At 49.3% G+C, this 26,734-nt stretch overlaps 1 protein-coding gene across 1 annotated transcript in view; it reads left to right on the top strand.

Annotated features, from left to right (window-relative positions):
- The first annotated feature begins 4,050 nt into the window (after positions 1-4,050).
- Positions 4,051-26,734, top strand: part of LOC144168979 (unconventional myosin-Id-like) — a 112,323-nt gene continuing 89,639 nt past the window's right edge. Inside the window, exon 1 of the mRNA XM_077697981.1 lies at positions 4,051-4,210. Within this exon, the coding sequence (XP_077554107.1) occupies positions 4,122-4,210 (89 nt within the window). The 5' untranslated portion in view covers positions 4,051-4,121. The remainder of the gene's footprint in view (positions 4,211-26,734) is intronic.

The following is a 26,734-nucleotide window of genomic DNA, read 5'->3' as shown; positions in this document are numbered from 1 at the left end:
TAGCGGCTACGTTGAGCGGTCGCTGGCGGCCAAGCTTCATGCGGTGGAAGCGCAGGGGTGTCCACTGCGACTTCACTGGCTGCCATCGCACGTGAACATCACGGGCAACGAGGTTGCAGACACCTTGGCCATAGGTGCTGCTCGCCAGGCAGGGGTTCCAGCCTCCCGGGATGTGGTGTCATTTGACGCTGCAAGGACTATCCTGGCACGAGTGGTGGAGGCCATGCATCCAGATGCCCGAGTAATCAGTGGCCAGGCCCCACGGGTCTTGCCCGGACGCATTAGCAGAGACGCCCGGTTGCTCCTTCTTCGCCTGCGGCTCAATTGCTGCAACATGGGAGTGCGCTTGCACCACCAAGGCCGCCGAGCATAACCCACCTGCGCCGACTGCCCAGAGCCCGAGTTGCTAGAGCACTTGCTGTGCTCTTGCCCGCAGCACGACACCGCAAGGGCACAACTCCGGGCCGAACTCCAGCGACTCGGTGCCCCAAGCTACAAGCTAGAAGACTTCCTGTTCCCCACGGGACCGGACGCCATCCGACGGGAGGTCTTCCAGCACCTAGTCAACTTCCTGGTTACAACAGGACTAGCGCTGCGTTTGTAGCCATCGAGTCATGGACTAAACGAACGCGATATAGACTATCTCCCACTCTCCTACCGCTCTTCTCTTCCCCCTTCTCTCTTCCTATCCTTTGAAGCCTCAATCCCCTTCCCTGGACTGGGTCGTATGAGGGTGAACTCCCCGTTGAGTTCAACAATATCCCCAGGCCTTTTCTCTTCCCTCCTTTGTTAATAAATCACCACCACCAGTGCGTTTGCCGCGGCTATGACGCAACACAATCCAACACAATCCACTTTAATCCAATCCAATCCAAGCCAATCCATTCGAATCCAATCCAATGCTCCTCGCGAGAGAGGGGCATCGGAGAGGACAGGGGGTGAGCGGCGGCAGCTCGCGCGGCGAGGAGAATGGGGGAGGGGTGGACGACAACAACGCCGACGACGCTGCATGGACAAGGCGAGTGAATGAGATGCAGTCGCATCTAAAATGAATATCTATAAGCGTTTGTGCGGCAGAACAATAGGGTAAAATTGAAAGGAATGTATTACCTAGAAGGTCGGTATGAGATGGAAGTAAGATCTATAGCGGGATCAAGGCGGAGATCGCGGTTCCGAAGATGAGCAAAAAAATTTAAAGTATCCCTTTTTTTTTGTGGTTCCAGCGTTGGAATTTTGTTATTCTTCATCAGTGAAAGGGGAGGGGGGAAATTGAGTGTTTGATAGCGGTTATGAAAAAACTAACAGCTTGCTTTTGAAACGCCTTTCATTTAAGATCATTTATATTAAGGAGGGACTCACCTGATAACGTTCCTATGCGACTTACTAATTCATGACATACGGGCTTAAAAAGCATACGGCGCCAATACAAAAAGTTTTACAAATCTACCGAAATGTTCCTAACGGCCTAGCTTCTTTCCTTTAGAAATACAGTCGAACACGGATATACCGAACTCCAAGGGGATCGTGAAAGAATTCGATATATCAATAATTCGATATATAAAATAGGCCTATCTGAAGATTATCTGACAACTCCGCACATCACTGAGAGTTTTCTGAAGTCGTGGTAAACGGTAATTTACCGCTTTGACCGTCAAAGCACGGAAAATTCGAACCGCAGCATGATGACCACCGCACTTTAATTATCATTGAAATGTCTTTGAACTTCGCTTGTTTTTTCTTCTGCGTCGTAGAGTTCGCCAAATTGTCTTCAAGAGTACAAACACACACAAATGAGAAAATCAACGCTGCACACTGTGCCACAACAGAGGCGAATAACGCTGACGTAACCTCGGCTGCAGTAGGCGGTTGGGAACGTTGTCAGGCACTGCGTGCCGTTATCTTCAGTATCCGAACCGAACACCTCCCCCATCTGGAGGCGTGCAACGAAGTCGCTTTGCACCCGACACGCTCCGGAATAGCCGGGGCGGGTTGTGCTGCATTCGCCTTTACGTCGACGTTGATGGGTGCATCGCCCTCAAAACTACTGCGAGGAATTCCGAACGCCTTTTCAACCAACATCTTTTCAGCAGCCTGCACCCGACGAATTCCCGCCTTCGTTGCTCCTAAATAAATGACTTGTACAAAACAAACATACAACGCCGCATCGGTCCCCCTGCACGAGCCAACAAACAGCTCAGTCACAGAAAAAGAGTTCCTCCGGTCAATTTCTTTTGCTCCTTTATATGTCCTTTCGCCCCAAAACTATCCGCGTTCTAGCTATGATGGAGCTGCCCCTAGTGCTAGCGTGAAAACAGCTGTTGAAGGCCATCGAAGCGACATAATGCCGTGGACGACACCTCTTTCTCACCAAGCCAGGCAGCGCCTGCGATGAGTCAACATTATCATCAACTCCACCCCATCAGAGGACGCAAACTTTCAGGGGAGCCTTCGGCGCGGAATTCGATATATCGAATTTGCCCGTGATCAGGAGTTCGATACACGCGCACAACAGCCCTATACTTTTGCATGGTATTTTCAAGGGGATGTTTGCACTGTTCGATATAGACAATAATTCGATATATCCGTGTTCGATATATCCGTGTTCAACTGTATAGCCCATCTTTACTGAAATAAAAAATGAACAAGACATCCGTTTTAGCTTACCTAGTTTTCATTATTCCTCATTATGTTTAGCGCACAAAAACCGAAGACGGTACACAAGAAAGGAGACAGGACATAGCGCTTGTCCTGTCTCCTCTCTTGTGTACCGTCTTTGGTTTTTTGCGCTAAACATAATTATGAATCATGAACCAACTGGCACCCACAACAAAATTTGTCTGTTTTCATTAGGTGGCGCTAGCGGTCTTCCATGCGAGAGTTTTATTTTTTATTTCCTTACAGAAGTGACATATGTCTAACATAAGCAAAGTAGCCCGCTGTTCACATGTGTGTGTACTTTTAAAACTGTTCGCATTCGTGCACGACGGTTTTTAAGACCGTGGGTGTTGAAGTAGTAAGTCGCATATGAATGTGACCAGGTGAACCCCTTTTAAGGTAAAACGTCTGGCACAACAGCTTGCGAACCACGGACACTTGCACCGAACTGAAAGCGAGCGTCCAACTCGCAGGGAGTCGTAACACATCCGCACGGGCAGACGCTAACAGCGATAGGAGCAAAAAGAGGAAGCTGGCTCGACGAACGACGCGCCGAGTGCAGTTGTGCGGTGGCTCCAGTTTCGCCGGCAAAGTGCCGCTGTCACTCGGTCGTTGAAGCCGCCGGTGAGCGCAGCCCGTAAAAACAAACACAGCGCGACGCGCCCGAGAACCGTATATCTCAGTGCCGACAGACGAAACGTCGGCTGCAGGAGCAGCCGTTAAAAGCGGCGTCATTTTTGCCGTTGCTGTCGCTGTCATGCGAATAAAAAAAAAAAAAAAAAGAACGTACACGCACAGAGAAAATCACAAATAGGATAAAAGCCAGCACAAAAATAAAATAAAAGGAAGTACCCCAACGAACGATTACGGCAGCGAGGGTGGTAGGGGGTAGTGCGGCCGTTCAAACTTCGTAGCAACTACGATGTGCTTCCTGTGCCCGGAGCCGCTTTTCGCATTAGCAGCTACACGCAGTGCGTAGGCGCGTTCCGCGAAGTATGCCGCGTACCTACCGGTTCATGCTCTAGCGAAACTGCCTATCTAAATACATTCTTGGTGATCTGCGACCTCGGAGGAAGCAGCGGCGTGAGGGGGAAAATACGCCGGCGAGCGAAGGGTACGCGGGAGCCAAACAACTTGACTCTTTTCCTTCGAGCGACAGGCCGGGACATAAACGCAACAAAAGAAAATTGCCGCCACTTTAGGGCCGCACGCGGCTCAAGCGGCTGAAGAAGCGTCTACGAGCGGGCGTGCCACGATAGATTTGCCCACTCGCCCCACTCACATTCATTTTCTCCGTTCCGTGCGCCGTCGTTGGCCAGTTTGTCGCGACGCGGCGCTGCGGTCGGCGCCAAGAGCGGCTCTGTTGTTCGTTGCCGGCTCCGTGCGTTTGTACGGAGGACTTCATCGTCGAGCGGTGTACCGGTGTCTGTGTTCTCGTCGACGGTGCGGCGTGCTTGAAATGCGCGATGGCTGGCTTCGACGACGTCGGGATCGGAGACTTTGTGCTACTGGAGAAGATCACCACGGATGCCCTTTTGGATAACCTCAAAGTCAGGTTAGTGTCACTGTCTGCGCGGCGCGTGTTTTCAAATCTACCGCACGTTATTTTTTTCCGACGGGCAGGCAGCGTGCGCGGGAAAGTTCGGAATGTGCATCCGGAATGGGTTGTCATGTTTTTCGCGTGCGCGGTTCGTTCGCCCAGCGGTTGTTGTTGACTTCGATCAGGCTCGTGCCACGGGGCATGCTAACCGGAATCATGCTTCAGACGACGTTGTCGTGGTTGAACCGTCTTTGTGTGGTGCCCGCATGTGCCGTCTGGTTGCCGCAGCTGCCGGCGGAGCGCTCTTTAGTAACTGCGCGAGTTGTAGCTGGGGCGGTATTCTCGTAACTGTCCCTTTTGAAAATGTCCCTTTTGCGTCCCTTTCATCGTGACGTACTTCCGGTTAAGCAGTGGGCCTTTGATTCAAATAGCGTAATTGTTCTTGCAAACGCATTTTAAAGAACTGAAACCCTATCCGAGTATCTTTTATGTGTTTATTGTTCCGCGAGCAAACCGCGACGAAAAATCGTCTGCTCCAAATCGTCTGCTCCGAGTAGCCACGGCTCGTAGCTCCGCCGTGCTTGCATGGCGTCACATGCAGGTGTTCGCTTTTAGCCAATCAGGGCTCGCTCAAAAGGGACACTTTTGAAAGGGACACAAAAGGGACAAAACACGGGAATACCGCCCCTGGTGTGTAGCTCTGCGTCTTTTTACGAGTGTGAAGTTGAACTAGACCAGACTGGGCGCTGTCAATACGCTGGGGGCGTGTGTTCAGTGTGCGCTATGTGTATTTCGTGAAGCTGCCGCGAGTTGGCGGCAGAGGATGAGCCAAGTTGCGTAAGAACCCCGCTCGATGCTCTGTGACTCACCGCTGGTCGACTAAGCGAAGAGCTGGGGAGCTGACAGGGTTCGCGCGCGCGCTATATTTACGCATTGACGGTGACTTCCTCCGCAAGCTGACAAAAGCAGTCTGTCGGTCGCCTTTTTTTTTTTTTTTCGTTCGTCCGTTACATGTAACGTTCATGGTGGCGTCGGAAGCTGCCAGGGGCATAAAAGAAGCCTGCCCAAATATGGGAGTCGATCGAGCCGAGGTTCAAGTCCGGATTTAGCTTCGCCATTTACTCCGAATCCGGTTTCAATTCTGGGTGAGCGGTTAGCGTCATTTGGACGTCGCGTTGCTTTCGCGTCAAGGGAAGGAAGCTCGCTACACGTAGCCACCGTCTCGGCTTCTCTAAGCTGTTCGCGTATAAAACAAACAAACAAAAAAACTAGCATCCGCTGTACCTTGCGGGGCGTTTTGTTTTTGCTGTTTGTAATTGCGGTATTCGGTTCATGGCCAGGACGTCCAGGAAATAGAAGTTCGTGCGCTTACGGCTAACGGAAACGCCCATCGGGAGGGTGGTGCCCGTTACGCCTGACAAGCTTCCGCCAACTGTGACCGCTTTTTTTATTCGCGATATTTGTTTTGCTTCTCTAGAGGGATATACCACGTGTCGGGGCGGACGCACCTATTGACATTTGTAACGCGTTCTTTTTTGCATTATTCCGACTGCATTCGTTACAAAGCTGATTTCACACTGTACTCCACCGGGTACATTTTCAGGTAGCTTCACCATTACCATAGGTGGCAGGCTCCTGTCTGACTAAAACCAAAACTTGATTGTCAATGCAGGCGCCGCGTGCACGCACAAAACTGTCGATTCGGGCGTGCTCGTTCTTGCGTTGGTTCCTGTCGTCAGCTACATTTGTAAAACCTGCGTCAGCTGAATGTCTAGCATTCGTCTTGCCTAAATTTTGACACTGTCCCTCGTCAAAAAAAGAAAGAAACGTCCGGTGCTACGTAAGCGACGAATCATAGCATAGATGCGCGGAAAGTTGGATGTCTTTTTTATAAGGAATACAGATATCGATCGCCTATTTTGTGACATCCATGAATGCAAGAAGTATACACCAAAACCAGTCCATTTCCATGGTGACATTTTGGAAGTGTCTGTTTTCTTTCATTCATAAGTTTTTAATTTATTTTACAGCACCCCTAAAAGCAGTCATTGGAGGGTATTACATAAGTGGGGGCCCATCTGACAGTCAAATGTCTTTGCTCGTCGCAGGTACCGCGTTTCGTGGTAGTGTATTCTCGCGGCAGCAAAAAGATCGCTAAAAAATACGGTTGGACGAAAACTTGTCAAATTCGAAAGCCGAAAAAAAAGTTTTCCCTATTCCAGATTCGAACAGAACTTTTTTTTTTTTTTTTCGTTAGCCGAGTTTTTCAGTGGGGTTGCCCGTATACAATTGCCGGAGATCGACGTGCAGCACCTGCTGGGTTATGTTGGATTTCAGATACTTTTTTTTTTCGGTTAATTAGGCTGGCTTAGGTTAGGTTAGGCTTCCAGAAAAGCCTGCCAGGTTTTTTTTTTTTTTTTTGAAACTGCCGTGAGAAATTACGATAATTCTCACGGCTGGCGTGAGGATAGACTGCCTTATTTCGTGAGGCCAGGGCAGGTTCAAATCATTTTAATTCCAACAGTTCCGGGGGTCGCTCAGACAAAAAGCGGCTGGCAACCGCTTGAAAGTGTCTGAGGGCCCTCGCACGTTTCAGCAGCGTGGGACCTAAGGTAAAGGAATTATTCGTGGCTTGAACATTTAATGTTCGAGTCATGAGCGGCCGCGTTGCAGCTTCTTGCGCCATCTTGCTCAGTGTTCCTTCACCGTCTGTTCTGTGGGAAGTTTTAACTAATCGAACGTCAGCAGGTCGTACGAGTGACTAGCTGGAACCTTTTTCTAATACAACCCCGTGACACTTTGTTCAATTGTCAAAACATTAAACGTTCTTTTTGAGGGTAGAACGGGCTTTGCGCACTTATTTTATCAATCGTTTGAGGCAGGACGCGGGTTCGATTCTTGGCCGCGGCGACCTCTTTTTGATGGAGGCGAAAGCAAAAACGCCCGTGTGTTAGAGAGTTCGGCGCACGTTATAAAGATCTCCAGGTGGTCAAAATTAATCCGGAGCCCTCCACTACGGCGCGCCTCATCGCATGCGTTGCGTCGGCGCGTTAAACCCTACAATAAATCAGAAATTATTCACCGTTGAGGCAGTCCAGAGGCTTGCAGCAGTGGAGAACATGGCATGACAGCTCTGTGAAATCTACGCGCAATATTGAGGAGGTGGTAGGCCGGTCACATTCCCTTGCGGTTATTGCATATCCCGGTATCCGCGCATTGTGGTGTCGCAACTCTGCCGAGTTGAATAAACAGTGAGTGAATCACCTCACGCGGGAGGTTGTATCGGTCGACGCCAGCGAAAATTATTCGACGGCAACAGTACAATAACCGGTCCGTAGCAGTAGCAATAACGTGGCTGGAAATAGCAATGGCTACTGTCTCTGTATGGGTGGTTCCCTAAAACAAGAATAAAATATAAAAAAAGAATTCCCGCGCGTATGAAATGTCGGCGCACGTCGAAGTTCCGGATTGTACCTCAACACTTAGTCCCGTTTTATCCCCCCACCTCCTGCATCTTTGGCGCGTGAGTTTACACTTGAAATACCCGTAAAAGCCTTGTTGTTCCGCAGAAGCAGGAAGTCGGATTGCGTTGTGCTGCGAGTGTATACTATCTTCCATTTATCTGAGGCCCAGTATTAGTGGGGCAACTTACACTTGGGAATTGGCAAGCGCATCAGTTTTCATTGATGGGGCACCGGCCCATGCCATATAACCTTGCCTCCCCCGTCGAACAAATCGCCGTTCTTTGTCTGCTCGGGTTCACGTTTTTCATGGCTCTGCTAAAATATGGTCTTGATCTGTGTCCTAAAAGTCCGGCGTTCTGCTGTGGTCATGCGACACAAGGAAGGAAGGAAGAATATAGAAGAAAGGCAGGAAAGTTAACCTGGCTAGAGCCTAGTTTGCTATCCTGCACGTGGGAAAGGGGAAATGGGCAAAAAAGAGAGAGGGGAAAAAAAAGAGGAAAAGTTGGACCAGACACGTATGCCCAGCACTGAGGCACTGACAGTGATTGACACTGGAAGCTCTCAGTCTATAGCCTAGTGTTCAAGTTCGTCGCCCGTAGAAAACGTAATAGTTCCTTAGTCGCCTTCTGAGCGGATGACTGAGAAGGCCAGTGGCACAGAATCTTTCCCTCCGAAAATGGCCGCCGAGAGTCCAGGTTCCTCAGCGCTGACGACAGCTTTTTTCTTTCAGCCGAGTAGCGTGGGCACTCGCATAAAACGTGGCGTATCGTCTCCGATGTGCCGCACGTTTCGCACTCCGCCCTTGCTGCCATTCCTATTAAGTACGAGTAAGCATTTGTGAATGCCACCCCCAGCCAGAGACGGCAAAGAAGAGTTGCGTCAGACCGTGGGAGGCCTAGTGGAAGGGGACGTTGCAGGTGCGGGTCAAAGGCACCAATGCGTGCGCATGTGGAATCTTCTGGAGACCATTGGGAGATAGCTGTTTCCCGGGCAAGAATGCGGAGGACCCTAGCTGCGTCCGTCCTAGACAATGGGATGAGTACAGTTGTCGCTGTTTGATGCGCCAGCCGGGCGGCAGCGTCCGCACTTTCGTTGCCGACAAAACTTGTCTGGTAGCCTGCTGCCTTTGGAAGGTTTAGGACTCTCAGAAGAGCAGTGCCTGTGGAGACCTGCCGCATCAAGGAATCTTGTCAGCGCCGACTGCCCAGAACCTCGATGGCACGTTGTTCAAGAGGGGCCTCAGGAGCTCTTTAATCGTTGATCTGGTCGGCTGCTCCGATACTGGCCCATGTTGGTCGTTTTTACACTGAAACAAATAGATCAACAGAGGAGCCTGACGTCGCAATTTGAGGCGATTGGCATGAAGTGCTTTATACTGGTCGTTGGGCGTCGCGCCCACCATTCGGCCACCCGGGATGGACCGCACCCAGACGCCACGTACCCGATGCCACGTTTACCTGTATTAATCTTCAAATATATCGATACTGTACTACACTGGCGTTCGGAAGATTGACGTCTTGTGGTGTAGGGTCAGATGTTTCATCTCTCCCTTGTTCGATGCGGTCGTCCGTATGGGCCCATTAGTGCTCCAGGAACACCACCTGCAACCCCGCACGGGTCACCTCGAGCAATCTTGGTGTCGGTCAGTGGCGACACCGCGGAAGTTTGGAAGCCATGCATAAGCTGGGTTCAACCGTGGCGATGCGTTAAGAGGGGGAGGGAAAAACCACGCGCGAACGGCGGCCTTCAGAGCATTGGTCAAGCTCAGCGGACTGCCATAATTTTTCGATTTCCATATGATATTGTAAGACCTCACGCCTTCAACAACAAAAAAATCAGGCCCCGGGAGAGGTCCCGCACAGAAGTCTTCCAACTTGGCTTTTTCAAATCCTGAGGACTTACCACGGTTTTGGATATTATTCAGTCAACCGATAAAGTCACCACAGCGTCCACCAAATTGAAAGTTGCGTCGGAAAGAACTACGAGTCGAGAAGACATATCTGGGAACATCCTTACGGAAGTAAAAAACTAAAGCCCTATCAATAATATTCTTACACGACCTAAGCTAGGCGAATTGCAAGTTACGATTAGCTTTCATCGAACCTCTAACAGCAGTGTCGGTGTGATGAAACCTACGGCGATCTTCTTGTGGGCTCCCGCGAGCGAGGAGTTCCGGCCATGGGACGCGTTACAAATAGGGAGCGTTGGTAAAAACATCTCGACACGACGCACTCACATTTTTTCATTGGGATAGTATGTCCGTTGGCATAAATACTATCTCACAAGTGTAGTTTTAACTCCCGTTTCGCGAAGAAACGCAAGGAGGGAGTGGTGGTGGGGTCCCCATATCCACCGATGAAGGCCAGGTGGTCTGCCAGGGCGGAGGCCTGTGCCTCGAAGGTGTCGTGTTCTGGCTGCTTCCAATGAAGGACACGTGCACAGCAAATGTTCAGTGTCCGCATCTTCGGCAGGAGCCGTGCAAAAGGGGCAGTTCTGTGCGAACGGGGCATGGTAACGTGGTGGCCACTCCCGGGTAACAGCGGGAGAGAGGGCTACACCAACACGAAGTCTTCGCAGCAAGACCTTCTCCCAGCGAGCGAGTCTGCTAGGGAGGTACGTTCCACACGGTGGACACTCGCATTTCACTGCAGCACACTACCTGGACCTGTCGGAGCGGGCTTTCTCTGACTCGGCCCTACGTCCCCAACCCACGCCGGTGCTCCAACTGCCGGGTACATAACGGCAGGGCCGGATTAAGGGGGGGGGGGGCTATGGGGGCTGCAGCCCCGGGCCCCCAACTTTCAGGGGCCCCACTCGACCATTTGATAAAAAATTTCTGAGCGTGCGTGTTACTCAGGTTGGCATCGAAAACCGACGGCCGGGGCCTTAACCTCAATTTATCTATGGAACCCGAGTCCCGACTAAACCGTGGCGCGTGTACGAGCGAGCAGCACAAAGTGGCCCCTGTAACATTTTTTTTCAGAAGTGCGGGAGATAAGCTTCACGGTCCGACTTCACTCAATTTTTGTTACGTTTAGCTGGTGTGTGTGTGTGTGATTGCGTTCGGCGCACGTAAAGATCCCCAGGTAGTCAAAATTAATCCGGAGCCCTCCACTACGGCGCGCCTCATCGTCTGCGTTGCGTCGGCGCGTTAAACCCTACAATCAATCAATCAATCAATCAACGTGTGATTGCGGAAGAAAATATTTATTTTGCATTAACTGCTGTTACAGCCGTGCTAGCCATTCTTCGTAGTTGCTCCGAGCAAAATAAACAGGCGCATTCTGAGCTTGCTGCTTGTAGGCGGTCTACGCTTTACAATGCTGCACTTTTTTAGCCACGCTTTTTCTACAGATTGCGGTGAGTTTGCACGTGCACTGAGCACACATAAAAAAAGCTTACAAAGAAAAAGGGCAAGCTCGTTCGATGCTGGCCACGCTGCGAGCACATGGCGAACAGTGAGGCAGGAACGAAGAGCAGAAGAAAAAGGGGGGGGGGGGGGGATGTGCTTGGCCCGAACTGCAATGACCTTTATGTGAAAGGAGCAGGCGACAGGTGTACAAGGGAGGGATTGAGGAAGTTGAGGATGTTTCATGCATGCGTTTTTCGACAGCGAGATGTCTGGAAGGGGGCGGATGCCTGATTTACAAAACGTTTAATAGTTGAAATATTAGTGCTAAAATGCTATACTTTAGGGAGCTCGGTCCCTATCAGGTTTCCATGAGTTTCTCGAGGACGCGGGTTCGATTCCCGACCGCGGCGGCCACTTTTCTGATGGAGGCGAAAAGCAAAAACGCCCGTGTGTTCGAGATATCGGCGCATGTTAAAGATCCCCAGGTAGTCGAAATTAATCCGGAGCCCTCCACTACGGCACGCCTCATCGCCTGCGCTGCGTCGGCGCGTTAAACCCCACAACCAATCAATCAATGAAGTATAATAAATTGCGAAGAGAAATAATCGCCTTCTTTTGTAATGAATGAACACTATTCTGGTAACTGAGGCGTACTGACAACTTTCCATCGCAACGCTTTTATATATTGGTATTTATGTTCTGTTTTCGGATTGGCCGATTTCGATAGCGTAGGAGTGAAAGTGCCGCGTAGCTGTAAAGTTCGGGCACATCAGTTAATTAATGAAAACCGCCGGTAGCTCGCGTGCCGGCGTTGCCTGGCTTGTACTGCCACATTCCTTTACTTTCATGCAGTTGCAGAGACGGGAAGTCGGGGCCGCCGAAAGCACGCTTTGTGTTCTGTCGTTTTGTGCGGCAAAATGTGGGAATGCTTAGCCAGTGTACTTTTGTTGGTTCGCTGTGCGTTCAGGTCGACCGGGCGGTCTCAGCAAAAGGCAGCTGAGCGCACAATAGTGAGAAGAGTTTCGGCGTATTATTGTCTCTCGGACGACGTGCACACGGGTATTACGGCTTTCCGGTGTTTGGAGCGGGCATCGGTAGTTCGTCAAAGTGACAGCAATCAAGATGCGAAAGGTTACCGCCTTTTCTTGTTTCGCAAAAGCAGGCGGCGTATCTTTTGGGGATTTTACGAAGCTGGCTCACGTGCTTTTCGTTTATGGAGAGCCGGGAGTCTGCGCAGGGAGAAGGAGCTTTGTGTTCTGTCGTTTTGTGCGGCAAAATGTGGGAATGCTTAGCCAGTGTACCTTTAGCCCCGTGTACATGGACGCGACGGAGCTGGTTGAGTGGCGAATTCAGCTTATATGAACCCCGTTTCCAACGAAACGGGGTACGTTGGTGTTACGACACCAACGTACAGGGGGTATTAAAAGAAATGCGAGCAACGGAGCACACAGCCTCCGACGCATGCCGCACCGTCTGGCTACCAAGTCAGTAAACTGCGCGCATGCGTAGTTCTTTGAGAGCGTTTGAGAGTGTGGCCTACTGTTAGGGGAAATGCTTGATCCAGAAGCTACGCCAGTTGCTTATTTTGAGGCGCCTTTTCACGCTGTGTCGCCACTACGCAGGATGATCGTTGAATGGCATCATGCTATCTGCAATCAGCCTGCTGCGCGCAATCGGCTCCCCAATGTACTATAGATAACATGACGCTCAGTGGCGACAGAGCATAAAAAGACACCTGAATATAAATGACCGGCATCGCTTCTTTGTCAAGCATTTCTCCGAACAGTCAGCAGGCCACACTCTCAAACGCTCTGAAAGAACTACGCATGCGCGCAGTTTACTGACAGTTCAGCCAGACGGTGCGGCATGCGTCGAGGACTGTTGTCCGTTGCTCGTATTTCTTTTAATCCCCCCTGTACCTTTATGGAAGCGACCACTTCCATTACCAGTCTTTCTAAAATGTCTTAGTAAATCACCCGAATGTTTGAATTCACATAGAAAAAGTATAGAAAAGCTGGTGCCCAGTAGTCAAAGCTGGAAGAATAACAACTTTCATACATCCGTAATAGACTTGAGTGCTGATAAAGCGTGCGCCTCGTCACGGCACGCATGCCGATGCTGCCGCAAACTCTATTCCCCAGACACGATCCGGTACTCCGCGTAAGCATCGGAGACATTGGTGGAATGAAGAAAGACTCAAAGTAAGGCTTCGGTGCCCTTCGCAACTGAAGAGCAGGGGACGTGATTTCTTTCGAGCGGGCTAAAACGATTTGGAAATGCATGCGCCGGAAGGCCAGACGAAACAGGTGGAGGTCTTTCGTATCCTCAATAAATTTAGACGCACGCGCACACGCAGAGACGCAGATAGACAGACAGAGAGTGAGTTTAGAATAGCATACGAAAACTACCGGCACAAAATTCATATAGCTTACTCCTTGCTAGCACCTCTGCTGTTACTCTTGAAGGACAGTCAAGGCCTTCGAGACCTACCATGTCACGCGCTGCACATGGCCCGGATTTTAACGTCACAAAAACAATGAACAGATACACAAGCATTTTTACGGATGCCATCGAAGCAACAGCGCTGGCCTGTGCTGCGCTGGGTTCCTGGGTAGAGCGGCATTTTGATGTGGCCGCATTTCGAAATGGCATAGACGTCCCACGGGGAGCCGTATCAGGACATAAAACCACTGGAAACGAGGGTGCTCCGTTATTTCTGCAGGGCGCACAGGCAGATAACAAACTGCGCATTATAAGGCCACAATAATGTAGGGAGAGACAGAAACCGATGGAAACCGAACAAAGGCTTCAGAAAGGCGTCCTCATTCCAGGATGCAATGAGCTCGGTCCGCGTCCATACACCACAAAAAAAAAAAAAGGGGGAAAAAAAAAGAACGGGTTCACAGGAATGTCGATATGCAAACTGCGAGTAGGCCACACGACGCTGCACATTCAAATGTGTTAAATGAAACACAACCACCAATCCGTGAAGGGTTAGGAATGTCGCCAGTCCTCTGTGTTTCAATTAGGTGTACAGTATGTGACGTGTCGAAAGGGCGACACTTTCTTACGGTTACGCTGTTACAGTTCGCCGTTTTATTTTTAGCAGACCTGCAAATGTTCACAAACAAACGTCGTTTAACCTAGTTTGCTGGTATTGCAATTTTAAGCGTATCTCTACGGCACATGCCCTCATACTTTCTCGGTGTTACGGGAGGCCCTAAAGCTACGTGCACGCTAGCATCAAACTTGCCGTGCCGCCCTGCCGACGGCCGCCAGCGTCGTCGCCCGCGCTGCGGGTATAGTGCCTATTCTAGGCACTATACAGCGGGTGTGAGGGCTGCGGTGCAACGCCGCTGGCGGCCGTCGGCAGGGCGGCACGGCAAGTTTGATGCTAGCGTGCACGTAGCTTTAGGGCTCCTTCTACTGCCCGGAAGCGCGCTTCCCGAGATCTATGCCTTGACCACCTTTGCATTGTATAGTAAATGAGGGGCTAAAGACGAAACATTGAACAGGTAGTCGTAGCGCTCCGGAAACGCCATTCTTTTTTTTTTTTTTTACTTTCATAGAGCGTTTTTTTCTCCCTCAGGGCATATGTGAGGGGGTATGAGTTCGTGATGAGGAAAGTTGATGAACGTGAAAAATGTGGGCTTTGCGGATGAAGTTTACGTGGGAACGATGGTGGGGCCCCTCGGTGAGTGACCTGCGTTTCATCTTTGGTACTATGCTACCTATCCAGACGGTATGCCGTCCAACTATGGACTTATGGACTTATTAGATGAACGGCTTTCCGCTCCCCGTAATAAGAACTTTTAGTAATATCACACTCGGAGCATAGATATTTTAGTCAGTATCATTTCACACTGTAGGACTTCCTCGCATAGTTTTGGAGCTGTTTGGCCTCACATGCTCCAGCGCCATTTACGGACACTTAGTGCTAACATTGCTTGTAACAAATTAGGAAAAGTACTCCTTTTAGTTGGAAACAAGCCGCTATACTCCGTGACAACTTAAAAACGGCACCGGAAGTTGCCGCTGTGCCTTATCACCGTAGCCGGACGTTTCTCCGCGCTGCGCAAGTAGGGCGTTACTGGGAATATTTTGAACATGGCGTGAGCCGTTCCCGTGATTGTTTGGACTTAATATGCTTATGACTCCAGTGGCGACAAACAAACTGCGTGAGACAAGGCAGACGATATCACGCATTCACAGCAAACCCCTTTCTAAACGCGCGCGCACTGACGTCACGGGTCCGGCGCTTTGGCGGAGTGATACACTACATGAGGTGGTGCCGTTCTTGAGTTCGGAACTCGGCATTAAGCCACCTTACTCGGCATCCTTCGCAGCGCTCGGTTCCATGTCTGCAGGGAAGCACAATATTTGGCAAAAGGGTTTCGTCTGCTGCTCGCAGCGACTTCCCAACTTTCGACGTCGCGCAATAACGGTGTCGTCCGAGTGAAAGAAATCTCTCCCGGCCCCGTGAGGCGGTACATACCTCCGGGTGCGCCACCTCGCCTACGCGTTTCGAGAGCGGAATGCGCGGAATGCGCCATGTCCCGTGGAAACGCGCGGACGGCCGCCATGCGTATCGGTCGTGGCGGGAGGGAAGGGGGGATCTTCGCGGGCCGTGGGGTACCGCGGCGCTTCGCCGGTCTGACCAAGCGCTGCCAATCAGCCCGTGAGGAGAGGGCGCACGTTGCCGAGGCTGCGGACTGTTGTTTTAGGTTACGGAGGAGTAGCCATCTCTCGTGTGTCCTAAAACTATTAAAAAGAAAGCGCTTATGCCCTCCGTATGGATGGTTAACCAGCAATCTGATATCGAGAAACTAGAGAGTTCAAAACTTGGCTACTCGCTTTGTTCTTAAAGATTACTCAAGGAATTTCAGTGTGTCTACAGCTAAGCGCAGCCTAGGTTGGGATTCGCTTCAGCATCGTATATAGGAGAGTACTCAGACTAAAATTTTTTCACAATATATTTCATAACAAAACAGGGATAGACAAAAGTTGTTATTTAAAGGGACACTGAAGTGATATGTAAACACTGCGGGATTACTAGCGCAAATTGTAGTCCGGAGTCCCCAGGCCATGTTTAGACCACTCTAGACGCGTTTACGCGATTTTATTTAGTAGAAAAACTAATTCGAAAATGCTGTCCTCCTCTCTTTACGCTCGCCCATTTTCTGTGGCGTTTTCGTGTGACGTCAGGAGGGGATGAGCTGGCAATTGGCTGCGGCGCTACTGCACGGCTCCCCGGCCTTCAGACAGAGTCAGTCGGCCCAGCGTTTCGTCCGCCGGCCGCCGGCCGCCGACGGGTCGTCGCAATTCGTTCGCTCAGTTGAAACGAAGCCAGGACACGTTTGTGAATGGAAGAATGTGCCTTTCTTTACTTGGTTTGTTTGTACACTGTATCTAGCTCCAAGTCAAGGTCGCTTCACACAAGCGCTGCACAAGCGCACATGCGACGCTTCGCTGACTGGTACGCCAGTAGGAAAATATAAGGCCTCTTGAAGGCGGGAGAAGAGTCAGCGAAGTCAATATACTAGGTACTAAGGAAATAAAATGAACTGATATTTTTACCGTACAGCGTAAAACTAGGGCACGGGAAGCACTTTTTTGCGCTGGGCGAACAAGCACAGCGGTCAGCAGCACGACTACGCATCTGCGAACGCTTTTCCGTCTACGAAATGCAATTGCCAGACGTGAGCTACTGTGGAAATTCGGGCGACGCTTACTGCACGAGCGCAGTACAACAAATAGTCACCTAAGCTGCTTGAAATGCCAAAACTAAATAAAAGTGTAAACCGGTTGTACAATATATACCCTATATTAGCCAAACCTTCGCATCCCGCTCCGTGGCTCAGTTGTCCGAGGCGTTAGGTATGTCACCGCAAGTGTTTTGCAAGTCACGAGTTCAAATCCCCGCGGGTACGTGCTTTTTTTTTTGTAAGTTAACTTTTTTGTTTTCCGCCAATGTTTTCTATATTGAGTTCACCTTTTTTTGGGCCGCAACGTTCATGGCTACACGAACTAGTTCACAAAACGCGCGCAGGCTGGCACTAGCGCGCTAGCGAGTTCTCGTAGGCGTGCTGTTGCCATAAGCACCGACTGCTTGCAGGCAGTGGGCACAAGCCAGAATGAACAGACCCTTGGCCTGGTGCGAACACGCTTTTTACGATACAGGCATGAGGGAGGCAAGCTCCAAATATGGGGGAAAAGCGCATGACATTTGGGCGTCTGCGGGTACGCGGAGGGCGTTCATGCACTGCGTAGGTCTCGGCTAGTGAATGCTGCGACTACAAGCCGTCCTGGGAGGCTTATCTTGTGCATTTTACAGCCGACAACATGGCAGAAGCGCGGTACGATGATTACTGAGATATTGAGAATGCCCATCCAACAACGCCATTGGTTATGTTTTACAGAACCGAAACTGAAACTTGTTTGATTGCTAACCTTGGGCATCGTCCAATCACGGCGCCCCTCCTCCCAACGTCACAGCCTTAGTTGGTGCGGCCGCCGCAAACCGCGCATGGTAGTTTTTCTTCTTTCGCGCTTTGTAAAATAATTACCGATTTGTCAACCGGATAAACGATGAAAAGTGTGCTAATTTGAGCCAGTCTACGCAGTGCAAGCAAAAACGGGAGCTTGAAAAATTCACTTCAGTGTCCCTTTAATGAGTCGAGACTATGTTTCACTAAGGACAGATCACTCCTGTAAAATAAAAGAAATAAGTTGTAGAACCGGATTGTTTAAATTCTTTTTTCCTCAAAACTATTAGCGAATGGAATAAGTTACCCAAAAATGTTGTGACAATTATGTCTAATGATGTATTTTCGTGTTCTTTGTAGTGTATCTTCGTTGAACATGCCGGGTTTTGGCTTGTCATTGTGCTTTAAGTGATATTTCTGTTCTGCCTGTATTTTGTACGAATTTCTACTTTCTTCCCCCCCCCCCCCCCCACTGTAATGCCTTGAAAGGCGCTGTGGGTACTGTGATAAATAAATAAATAAATAAAGCTTTAACCAGCGCCCCTGACCGCCGCTGTCGCTTCAGCTGTGGTTCACGTAGCAGCTCGCTGCGCGCAGGCTCTCCTGCTAGGAGGCATTTTTCGCTCCCTCCGATGCTCGCGTACCATTGCCGGTAGATGCGAGAGTGTAGCCATACGTCATCAATAAACCCACTCACTCTCCCTCCACTTACTCCCAACTCCTGTCCAACCAGGTGTTTTCGCGCTTGCGCATCGGTTTGTACCGGAGGAGTTTTTCGCGTACACAGGACCGCCGGATTTCCCTTCGCGTAGCCGTGTAAAGCTTCGCTTTAAAAAGAAACAAAAGCATTGCGCACTCCTTTGGCACGTTATCGCCGACATTCGCCGCCCATATGATCCGTCGGAAGGGTGTTTTATGGTCCACCTCTTCTGTTATGTCAGCAGCTAACAACGGAATAACAACTGACGTTTCGAAATACCTAAATCGCACGCTAGCTGAAATGTCGATGCATGGCCTGTGAGCGGCAAGTGTTGTGCTTCGCAGCGCAAGGACGCGGGTTTGATTCCCTGCCGCGGCGGCCGCTTTTGTGGTGGAGGCGAAAAGCAAGAACGACCGTGTGCTCGAGATTTCGGCACACGTTAAAAATCCCCAGGTGGTCAAAATTACTACGGAGCCCTCCACTACGGCGCGCCTCATCGCCTGTGTAGCGTCGGCGCGTTAAACCCCCACAATCAATCAATCAATCAATCAATCAATCAATCAATCAATCAATCAATCAATCAATCAATCAATCAATCAATCAATCAATCAATCAATCAATCAATCAATCAATCAATGAGAGGCATGTGAAAACGGATATAACGAACTAATTTCCGTTTCCCGATGCATCCGCTATAAGCAAGCTGGACTTTATCAGAAACATGTATTAGAGCTCGTAATCACACGCATGTAATATGCCGTCACCTGTGTTCCCATCAAATGTTGCAGTTGCCGTCATACTGCGTTTCCTTACTGTACTTTGTGTTAGCATTTCCAGATGTGTGGTCTTTTTCATCCTGTAACCATAGTGTATGTATTGTAACCTTCCGCTCCTGTAATATCCCAGAACTGGGCTGAAAGTGATGATAATAATAATAATAATCAATCAATCAATCAATGTTTACTATAGTGCCCAGGAACAGCGGAGGCCTTCGTACTGGAGCACTCAGAGGGGAAAATGCAGCACTGTAGTACATCAACAATGTGCTAATAAACACTCAGTGAGCAAAAAAAAAAAAAAGCCCTACAAAAACGGCAAAGAACGTTAGAAATAAAATAGTGCAATCCAACCGACTTTACACAATCAATTCGTGCTGGCGCACAGAAAAGGTACAGCAATGAAATGCATCAACAGCTGGAAAATGAACAGTGAGTGAGCAAAAAATAAGAAACTACAACTTCAAAGAAGACTAAAAATACCATAGTGTAATTTTAGCCAACAATACACAATCAATAGAAACTGTAATGTCTGGTCAATTGCAAGAAGACATCTTACAATAAGCGTAACTATACGGAAGGGTGAGTGAAAAGAACAAAGTTTTTACAAGATTCGGGAAGCGTACACTTTCAGTTTCAAATGGACGCATGAAGTGAATATGACAACTTTTGATGATAAAACTTCCCCGCATTTCCCCGAGGGGAAGAATGTGAAAGTGCGAATGCACGAGTTGAATTTGCGCGGTTCGGTAATGTTCGCGAAAGAGAGATCACACACACACACACAGCTACAAAGAAAGAAAGATGCATTTATTCACAGACACCTATTTGTGTTGTCGTTGTACTTGATTGCTAGAGCGGATCTCAGCTTTGAAATTTCGTGTCAGTACTCCTTTAAGCAGGTGCGTTAGCCCTTCTCACGCCCGATTCTTGGCCAATCCCCCACGTGGGTATGTGCCATGTCAGCGGCCAGGCAGCGCGCGCCCATCTCCCCCCGTTGCCAAGGAAGACGAGGAGATTCCTGGCCAATCCCCCACGTGGGTATGTGCTATGTCAGCGGCCAGGCTGCGCGCGCCCATCTCCACGTGCATGGACATCGCCGGTGGACGCAGGTTCAGGGTCGCTTAAGAAGTGCATTGCACTTAAAAAGGGCAGAAAAAGAAAAATTCTAGTTCAGTCGCAGTATCAGCACAATACACGAATAACCAGGAACAAGAACAAGCTCGGTGAAGTCAATGCACACGTCAGGACGATAAGTGAAGAAAAAGAGCACTGCCAAGATGAACCTAGTGTGTCAGAGCTGACAACCCGGCCAAAAACTCCCGAAGAGGACGCTGAAAGATATCGAGCTTCTCGGAGTGAACATTATGCAAATGCTGCATCCTTTGAAGAGGAGAACCTGTGCTGAGAGCTCCAGCTGCTTTAAAAGGGTGGGCGAGCCTTGTAGCTTTTTGTGAAACGCGAAAACTGATTTATTCAAGTAGTTCCGGGCATAAAATAATACCATGAAGCAATTTGTACATGAAAAGAAGGTCTGAGTGGGTTCGCCGGGAACTTAGAGAAACAGTTATAGGGATAGGCTCCGAAGGAAAACGATGCCTAAATATTGATGAAAATTTGGTTTGTACACGCTCTATACGTTGACAGTTGGAACTACAGGTTCCATTCCAAACGACAGAAGCATATTCTAGTTGAGGAATACAAAGCGTTCTGAATAGTTTTAGGAATGAAGAAGGAAACCGGAATTTTCGTGAAAACCTGCATACAGCCCCAAGAGAGCGGAGCGCCCGCCTAGTTGAGTGACATTAGGTGAGAAAGTTAAGGCACTGTCGAAAAGCACGCCGAGGTCTCTGATCTCTTCAACTCTAGACAAGTAACCGCCGTTAATACTGTAGCAAAATAAAGTGCGGTTCGTTTTTCTGCTATAAGACATGACCTTTGTTTTTGTAGAGTTAAGATTTAATCTATTGTCCGAGCGCCACTTAGAAAATGAGGATATATCTTGCTCCAGGGCAATGCAGTCATTAATGAACTCAATCCGTCTGAATATTTTAATGTCGTCAGCGTAAAGAAGAAAAGAAGACATCTTAATTGCGGCTGACACATCATTAACAAAAATGGAGAACAAGAGAGGCCCCAACACGGAACCTTGAGGCACACCGCTTGTTGATCTGTACAGAGCAGACGTCTGCCCGTTAACGCTAACGAAACTGAACCGGTTATCTAGATAACTACCCAACAATGCCACGAGTGGTGTATGAATTCCTACCTGTAAAAGCTTTTTAAGTAACAACGTGTGGCAGACAACGTCAAATGCTTTGCTCAGATCACAGTAGACAACGTCGAGCTGGCCCCTCTCAGAAATGGCTGCCGATGCCTGCTCCATGAAGCAGGAGAGATTAGTTGTTGTCGACCTTCCTGATATAAAGCCGTGCTGTTTACTTACAAGGAGATTCTGCACAGAACTTGACAGTAATTTGTACAGCGCTGCCTCAAACAGCTTGGAACAAGCACAAAGGAGAGAAACTGCTCTGTAGTTTGTTGCATCCGATTGGGAGCCTGACTTGAATATAGGACGCAATCGAGAAATTTTCCATGCGAGAGGGAACACGTTTGTTTTTAGACACTGGTTAAATGTCAGTCAAAACAGGTACAAAAATGCTGCCGTATGTTTTGAGAATAGCTGGAGGTACTCCGTCAGCTCCACACGACAATGACGGTTTCATGCGCTTTAGGCTCTCCAAAACCAACTGCTCGTCCAAAAGCACTAAGCTAGAGCCTTGTACACGATTTAACAATACGTTCATTTCAGAGACGTCACGCTGGCCGCATGTGGCACCGAAGTGCTGAGCAAAGTGGTTGGCGACATTATGAACTTCTTTTCCAGAGGAATCTACAAGATTGATAAGATCATGTGAGATGTAATAATAATAATAATAATAATAATCAATCAATCAATCAATCAACCTTTATTATAGTGCCCAGGAACAGCCGAAGCCTTGGTGCTGGCGCACTGAGAAAAAAAAAATAATAACTCTCAAACGCGTGTTAAAGACATGAGTAATTTAAGCATGCGTAATTTAACCCCTAAAAACGCTTCCTGTGTTCGGAATCGTACCTGTGTCCCCCGCGTTATGAAGCCGACGTCTATCCGATTGCTACCGCGTCATTCCGACACGATCGAAGCAGCTTGAATTTTGTACTTTCACTCGGGTTCCAGGGAGAAATCTTCGCCGTTTCGAGCATCTGTTTATTTGCACTCGTTTTCCGTGTGCCATGCAGTCAGCGTGATCTGTCGCGTCGAGAAAATTGCGTGGACGTTTGCAACCGCGCCAGTTTGTTCTGCGCGAGAGGCGCCGTTGCTTTCAAAAAGAGAGCGACAGATTTTCCTGTGGCGAGCCAAGCCTGGATGTAGGCCGCTGGGTTATCACGAGAGTTGCAACTATTTTCTGCAACACTTCACAAGGCTTATCTCTATTCTCCGGTTGGCAGGCGGCCGAAGTCCACCACTCTGCTCTAATTTCTTAACGTACATTCTTAACAACAATGCCAGTAAAAAGGTAGTAACGGGATGTATTTAATAACTCCTTACGAACTTTACTACCCCCAGAAGGTTACATACGTCCTGCCACTAAGTGGAAATGATATCGTTACTATTCTAGTTTTTGCACATAGTTACTGCTTACTTGATACTAGCACTCACTGATAGTTTACAAAATTCTATAAATTATTCAACATAATACCTGCAGCACTTTTCCCATTCCAAATCATGATTAAAATGTTTTTGCAAATCCGCATGCTGACTTGTTTGTATATGCGCACATTAAAATGCACAAATTTAAAATTATCGCTAAAATATTTGATTTTTGCGACAAACCCCCTCCATCTATCAGAGGGCTTTCTGTTGCTGGCCATAAAAGCAAGAGCAGATGTATTTTAAGGTAACTAAGTTATGCTTTCTTGCTCAATTCATTTGTTGTCTAAGGGTTATATGGGCGCGTTGAATATGTATTGTCGAACTACGCTCTCAGCTGATCCACATTGTCACGCGTAGCTTTTTACTGGGTTACACAAACATAGTTTGTTTTTATTCTTACAGAAAGTTCCCTCGCCGAACACATGACGATTTTTTTAAATTTCCGTTCCAAGAAGCGGCGCAGCATGTGAGGTACTATCATTCTTGCGAAGAATTGTCCGCATACACTGCGTCGCCACCTCACAATCGTGGTTGAAACTCGACGTGCGATGCTTAGTATCAGTGGTTTTGAAATTTGCAATTTTCCGTACTTTTTTTGCGAAATTTATGAACGTAATATTTGATTTTAAATAGATGATGAATCCCAACGGCGGCGTCTGTGGCCATGGCGCAGTAACATGATCACCTGCAACTCTTTGCATATATATATATATGAATAACCTGCCCGATTGACGCAATTGTATAGACGTCGCCTTCATAACGCGAAGGACCCAGGTTCGATTCCCATACCTGCCTACTCTGCCGATTTTCCCGGGAGACTCCGTATTCTTTACCTATCCTCCCGATTGTACGGGAACGGTCATAGTATCCCTAAAAAGTGCCCCAACCGCACCGCAAGAAAGAAAGAAAGAAGAAAGGAAGGAAGGAAGGAAGAAAGAAAGATGAAAGAATGAATGGAAGAAAGAATGAATGAATGAAAGGAAGAAGGGAAGAAGAAAGAAGAAAGAATTAATGGAAGAAAGAAAGACAGAATGAATGAAAGGAAGAATGAAAGAAAACCGTCCAGCAGCACCGCCGCATCGCAATTGCCACGCAATCAGCCGAAGTCGTATACAAGCCGTTTGAGTTGAATGAGCCGGTAGACCTTTTTTTATAGGTCCGTTGACAACATCGCGTTGTCGACGCTTAAGGAGTATTTGAAGTTTTTCTCAAGGATTTCCGCGTGTTTACCTAAAGTCCCTTCATTGGCTGTTAGCTAAGCCGATGAAGGGGTTTTAGTTGTACCACGAGCACTTCGAATTTCGCGCGATTTGTGCATGTGGCGTTAAGGTGGCGCGTGGCGGGAAGAGCACTATAAAACTGCATTTGGCAACGACCCAAGCACCGGAACTTTGTTGTCGACGCTGAGAAGCAGGAGACCGTGGACAATTTCTTGGTCAACAACAATGGCATTTTGAATTTGCTTCGTTTGCATATTGTGGCCTTGACAGGCTAGACAGGTCACGTGTGCTCCAAAAAAAAACACTCACCCCCCCCCTTCCCCTGTGCGGGCAGTCTCCCGATTTTCGAGGCCCCCTGCAGGTTGGCAAGTTTGGGTCCCTACCACAACAGGCATTTTAACACGAAAGTATTTTATTCCGGGATTCACGAAGATTTCACTGACGTAATATCCGTCACGTAAGTGGCGCCAGTACACCTTTGCCGAAGCGACCCGCCAGCAGGGCGTCGCTCGCCAAGCACACCCACAAGACAGCCGCCGACCCGCAAATCGTGCTCAGCTGCAGATTTCGCTGCACATTTCGCTTTCGTGTCTTACTGATTCCTGTGACAGAGGAATCAACCGAAGTGCTTGGTTTTTGGAACACCGTCACGAGCCTCCACGGCACGAGCCGATCAATACAGGTCTCGCTTGAAAACGAAACTTGCACGGATGCTTTGCATTGCACTGTCAAGGAGGTTGGTGGGTGACATGGTGTGCAAGTAGTCTTCTCCGTTTCCTGTGTGTGGTCAGGACGGCGCAAGCGGATGTGAACTGCCGAAAGGAATTCAAATGCTCCTGCGGAAACCAAGCGTGTGAACAAATGCGTCGATCGGGCGGCGTCTGTTGCCAGCAAAAAGACCGTGGATGTGTGACGGGGTCTACGAAGCGAAACGGGCTCATGAGTCATTAAGAACTCAAGGTCTGATGAGTCATCTAGCTTTTCTCAGTCGACAACCCCTTACGTTGCATCCGCTGTATGTATATATATGGCCCCGTCTGCTACAAAAGGAAACGTACTACCGCGCTGGAATAAATAGTAAAAAGACTAGCTGAGGCTGAAGACTGACGCAGACTGATGCAGACCGACGCGACACCGGAACTGTTTTTAAGAACCACCCATAGCGTGGCTCTGAAACCGAAAGTGGCGCATTTTTCCACGATAGCGACGCGTTCTCCTTCCAGGGCGCGTTGTGTACGGTTACGCAAGCGCCGCCCCGATTAAAAAGCGCCATGCGCAGACTGTGCCCGCGGCGCCGGAGCCAGCCAAGCGGCCGGCCAGCCAGCTGGCGGGCGTCGATAGCCGCCGCCGCACTTGAACACCCCGGCCCGATCTGGGTCGATCTCGCCGCCGATCTCTCCGGCCGTAGTAGTAGCGGTCGTAGTCGCGCGGGGCCACACGACAAAGGCGGAGAAAGGGGGGGAAAGGGTGACGTGGAAAACAGAAACAGCGCAAGCATTGCGCGCAAAGGCAATTGACAGGGTGCTTGGCACACCTCACCAGTTTCGCAGTGCTGCCGGGCCGCTTTCTTAATTTATTTTTGTTTTCGTCCGGCCCCCTCCGCGTGCTCCGCCGGAGTATCCAGGCCACGGTTGTTGTGTGGCGGGCGCGCCGTTTCTCCACTCTCGCTGTTTCGCCCCCCGGCGGACGTCGTTTCTCCTCTCGTTCCGCCGTTCCGCTTCCTGGCGCGATTACCCGGCTCCGTCTTGTTTTCTCCGTCGTGACGAGCTTGTTACGGGCGCTCTTTTGTCTCGTCCGGCGGCTTTGCGTCCAGTTAACGCGCTACTGCTGCTGCTGCTGCTGCTGCTTTCTTGCCTGCCGTTGTTGCGTTTGGCCGCTCCTTAGCTTCCACCCTGGTGGATGCTATGGTTTGTGGCGGAGACCGGCTTGTGCGCACGCCATGTACCGAATCGCCCGCGATGCCAATGCCAGTTCCGCATGCGACGCCGCTACTGCAAGACTGGGCGGAGCAGCTCGCGTGCACGTCGGCGCCTGATCAGCTGCCACTTTGTAGACTGCGGCAAGTTCTGGACAGAGGATCCCAGCTGCACTTTCCTTCTTTGGCCTTTTCTTTTTTACTCCATAAGCGTTTATACCACCACTTAGCCGAATGGTCCCGCTTCCTGCATTCTCTGTGCGCGATCTGGTTCTGGTGATATGCTTTCCCGAGAAACTGCTCGTAATTATGCAGGGCAGCGGCTCTATATACCAGAATTATCATACAGGCGACCGAAATGTGACCAAATTGTCTGCGATAAATTTTGTAGTAACTCAACAGAGTTTTAAAAGCGTAAATTCCGACCTAGAACAGGACGGGAACTTGAGCTACATTGAACGAACGTATCGGGAATTCGCGTGACTGTCTGAACGCTTTCTAGAACCTTTGGGCGCTAAGAAAAGCCGTGACGCAGACGTCTGGTATATGTCAATGCCGGCGTATCGACAGCTGCACCGTACAATATCTTGATCTCGCTGAACTACATGAATTTTCTCGCGTTTTTCGTTTGCCAAAACTTTGTCTTTCGTGGTTGCAATGGAGCTGAGTCAGTTACCGAAGGGGATGCTTCTCAGTTTGAAGTTTTGTCTTCGTGGTCCCCTTAATGTCATCATTCAGCGCAGCTGGTAGGAAAAGTGCCGCGACGAAACTTGCCGTAAAAAATTAGCAGTGGCTTAGCTCGGCTATGCCAGGATATACGTAGCGTGAGCTAAGGTTCAGCTGGTTATTCTTAGCTTTCCTGGTTGTCTAGGATTAGCTGATTATCATGCTTACTGTTGCTAAAACGATTTCCAAACCAATCCAATCCAG

Source organism: Haemaphysalis longicornis, unplaced genomic scaffold (assembly GCF_048455015.1).
Source record: "Haemaphysalis longicornis isolate Haplotype H1 unplaced genomic scaffold, Haemaphysalis longicornis Haplotype H1 scaffold_2, whole genome shotgun sequence".
In the NCBI taxonomy this organism is placed as follows: Eukaryota; Metazoa; Arthropoda; class Arachnida; order Ixodida; family Ixodidae; genus Haemaphysalis; species Haemaphysalis longicornis.
The sequence above is the reverse complement of the archived record's forward strand: the minus strand, read 5'-3'. Positions and strand labels throughout refer to the sequence as shown.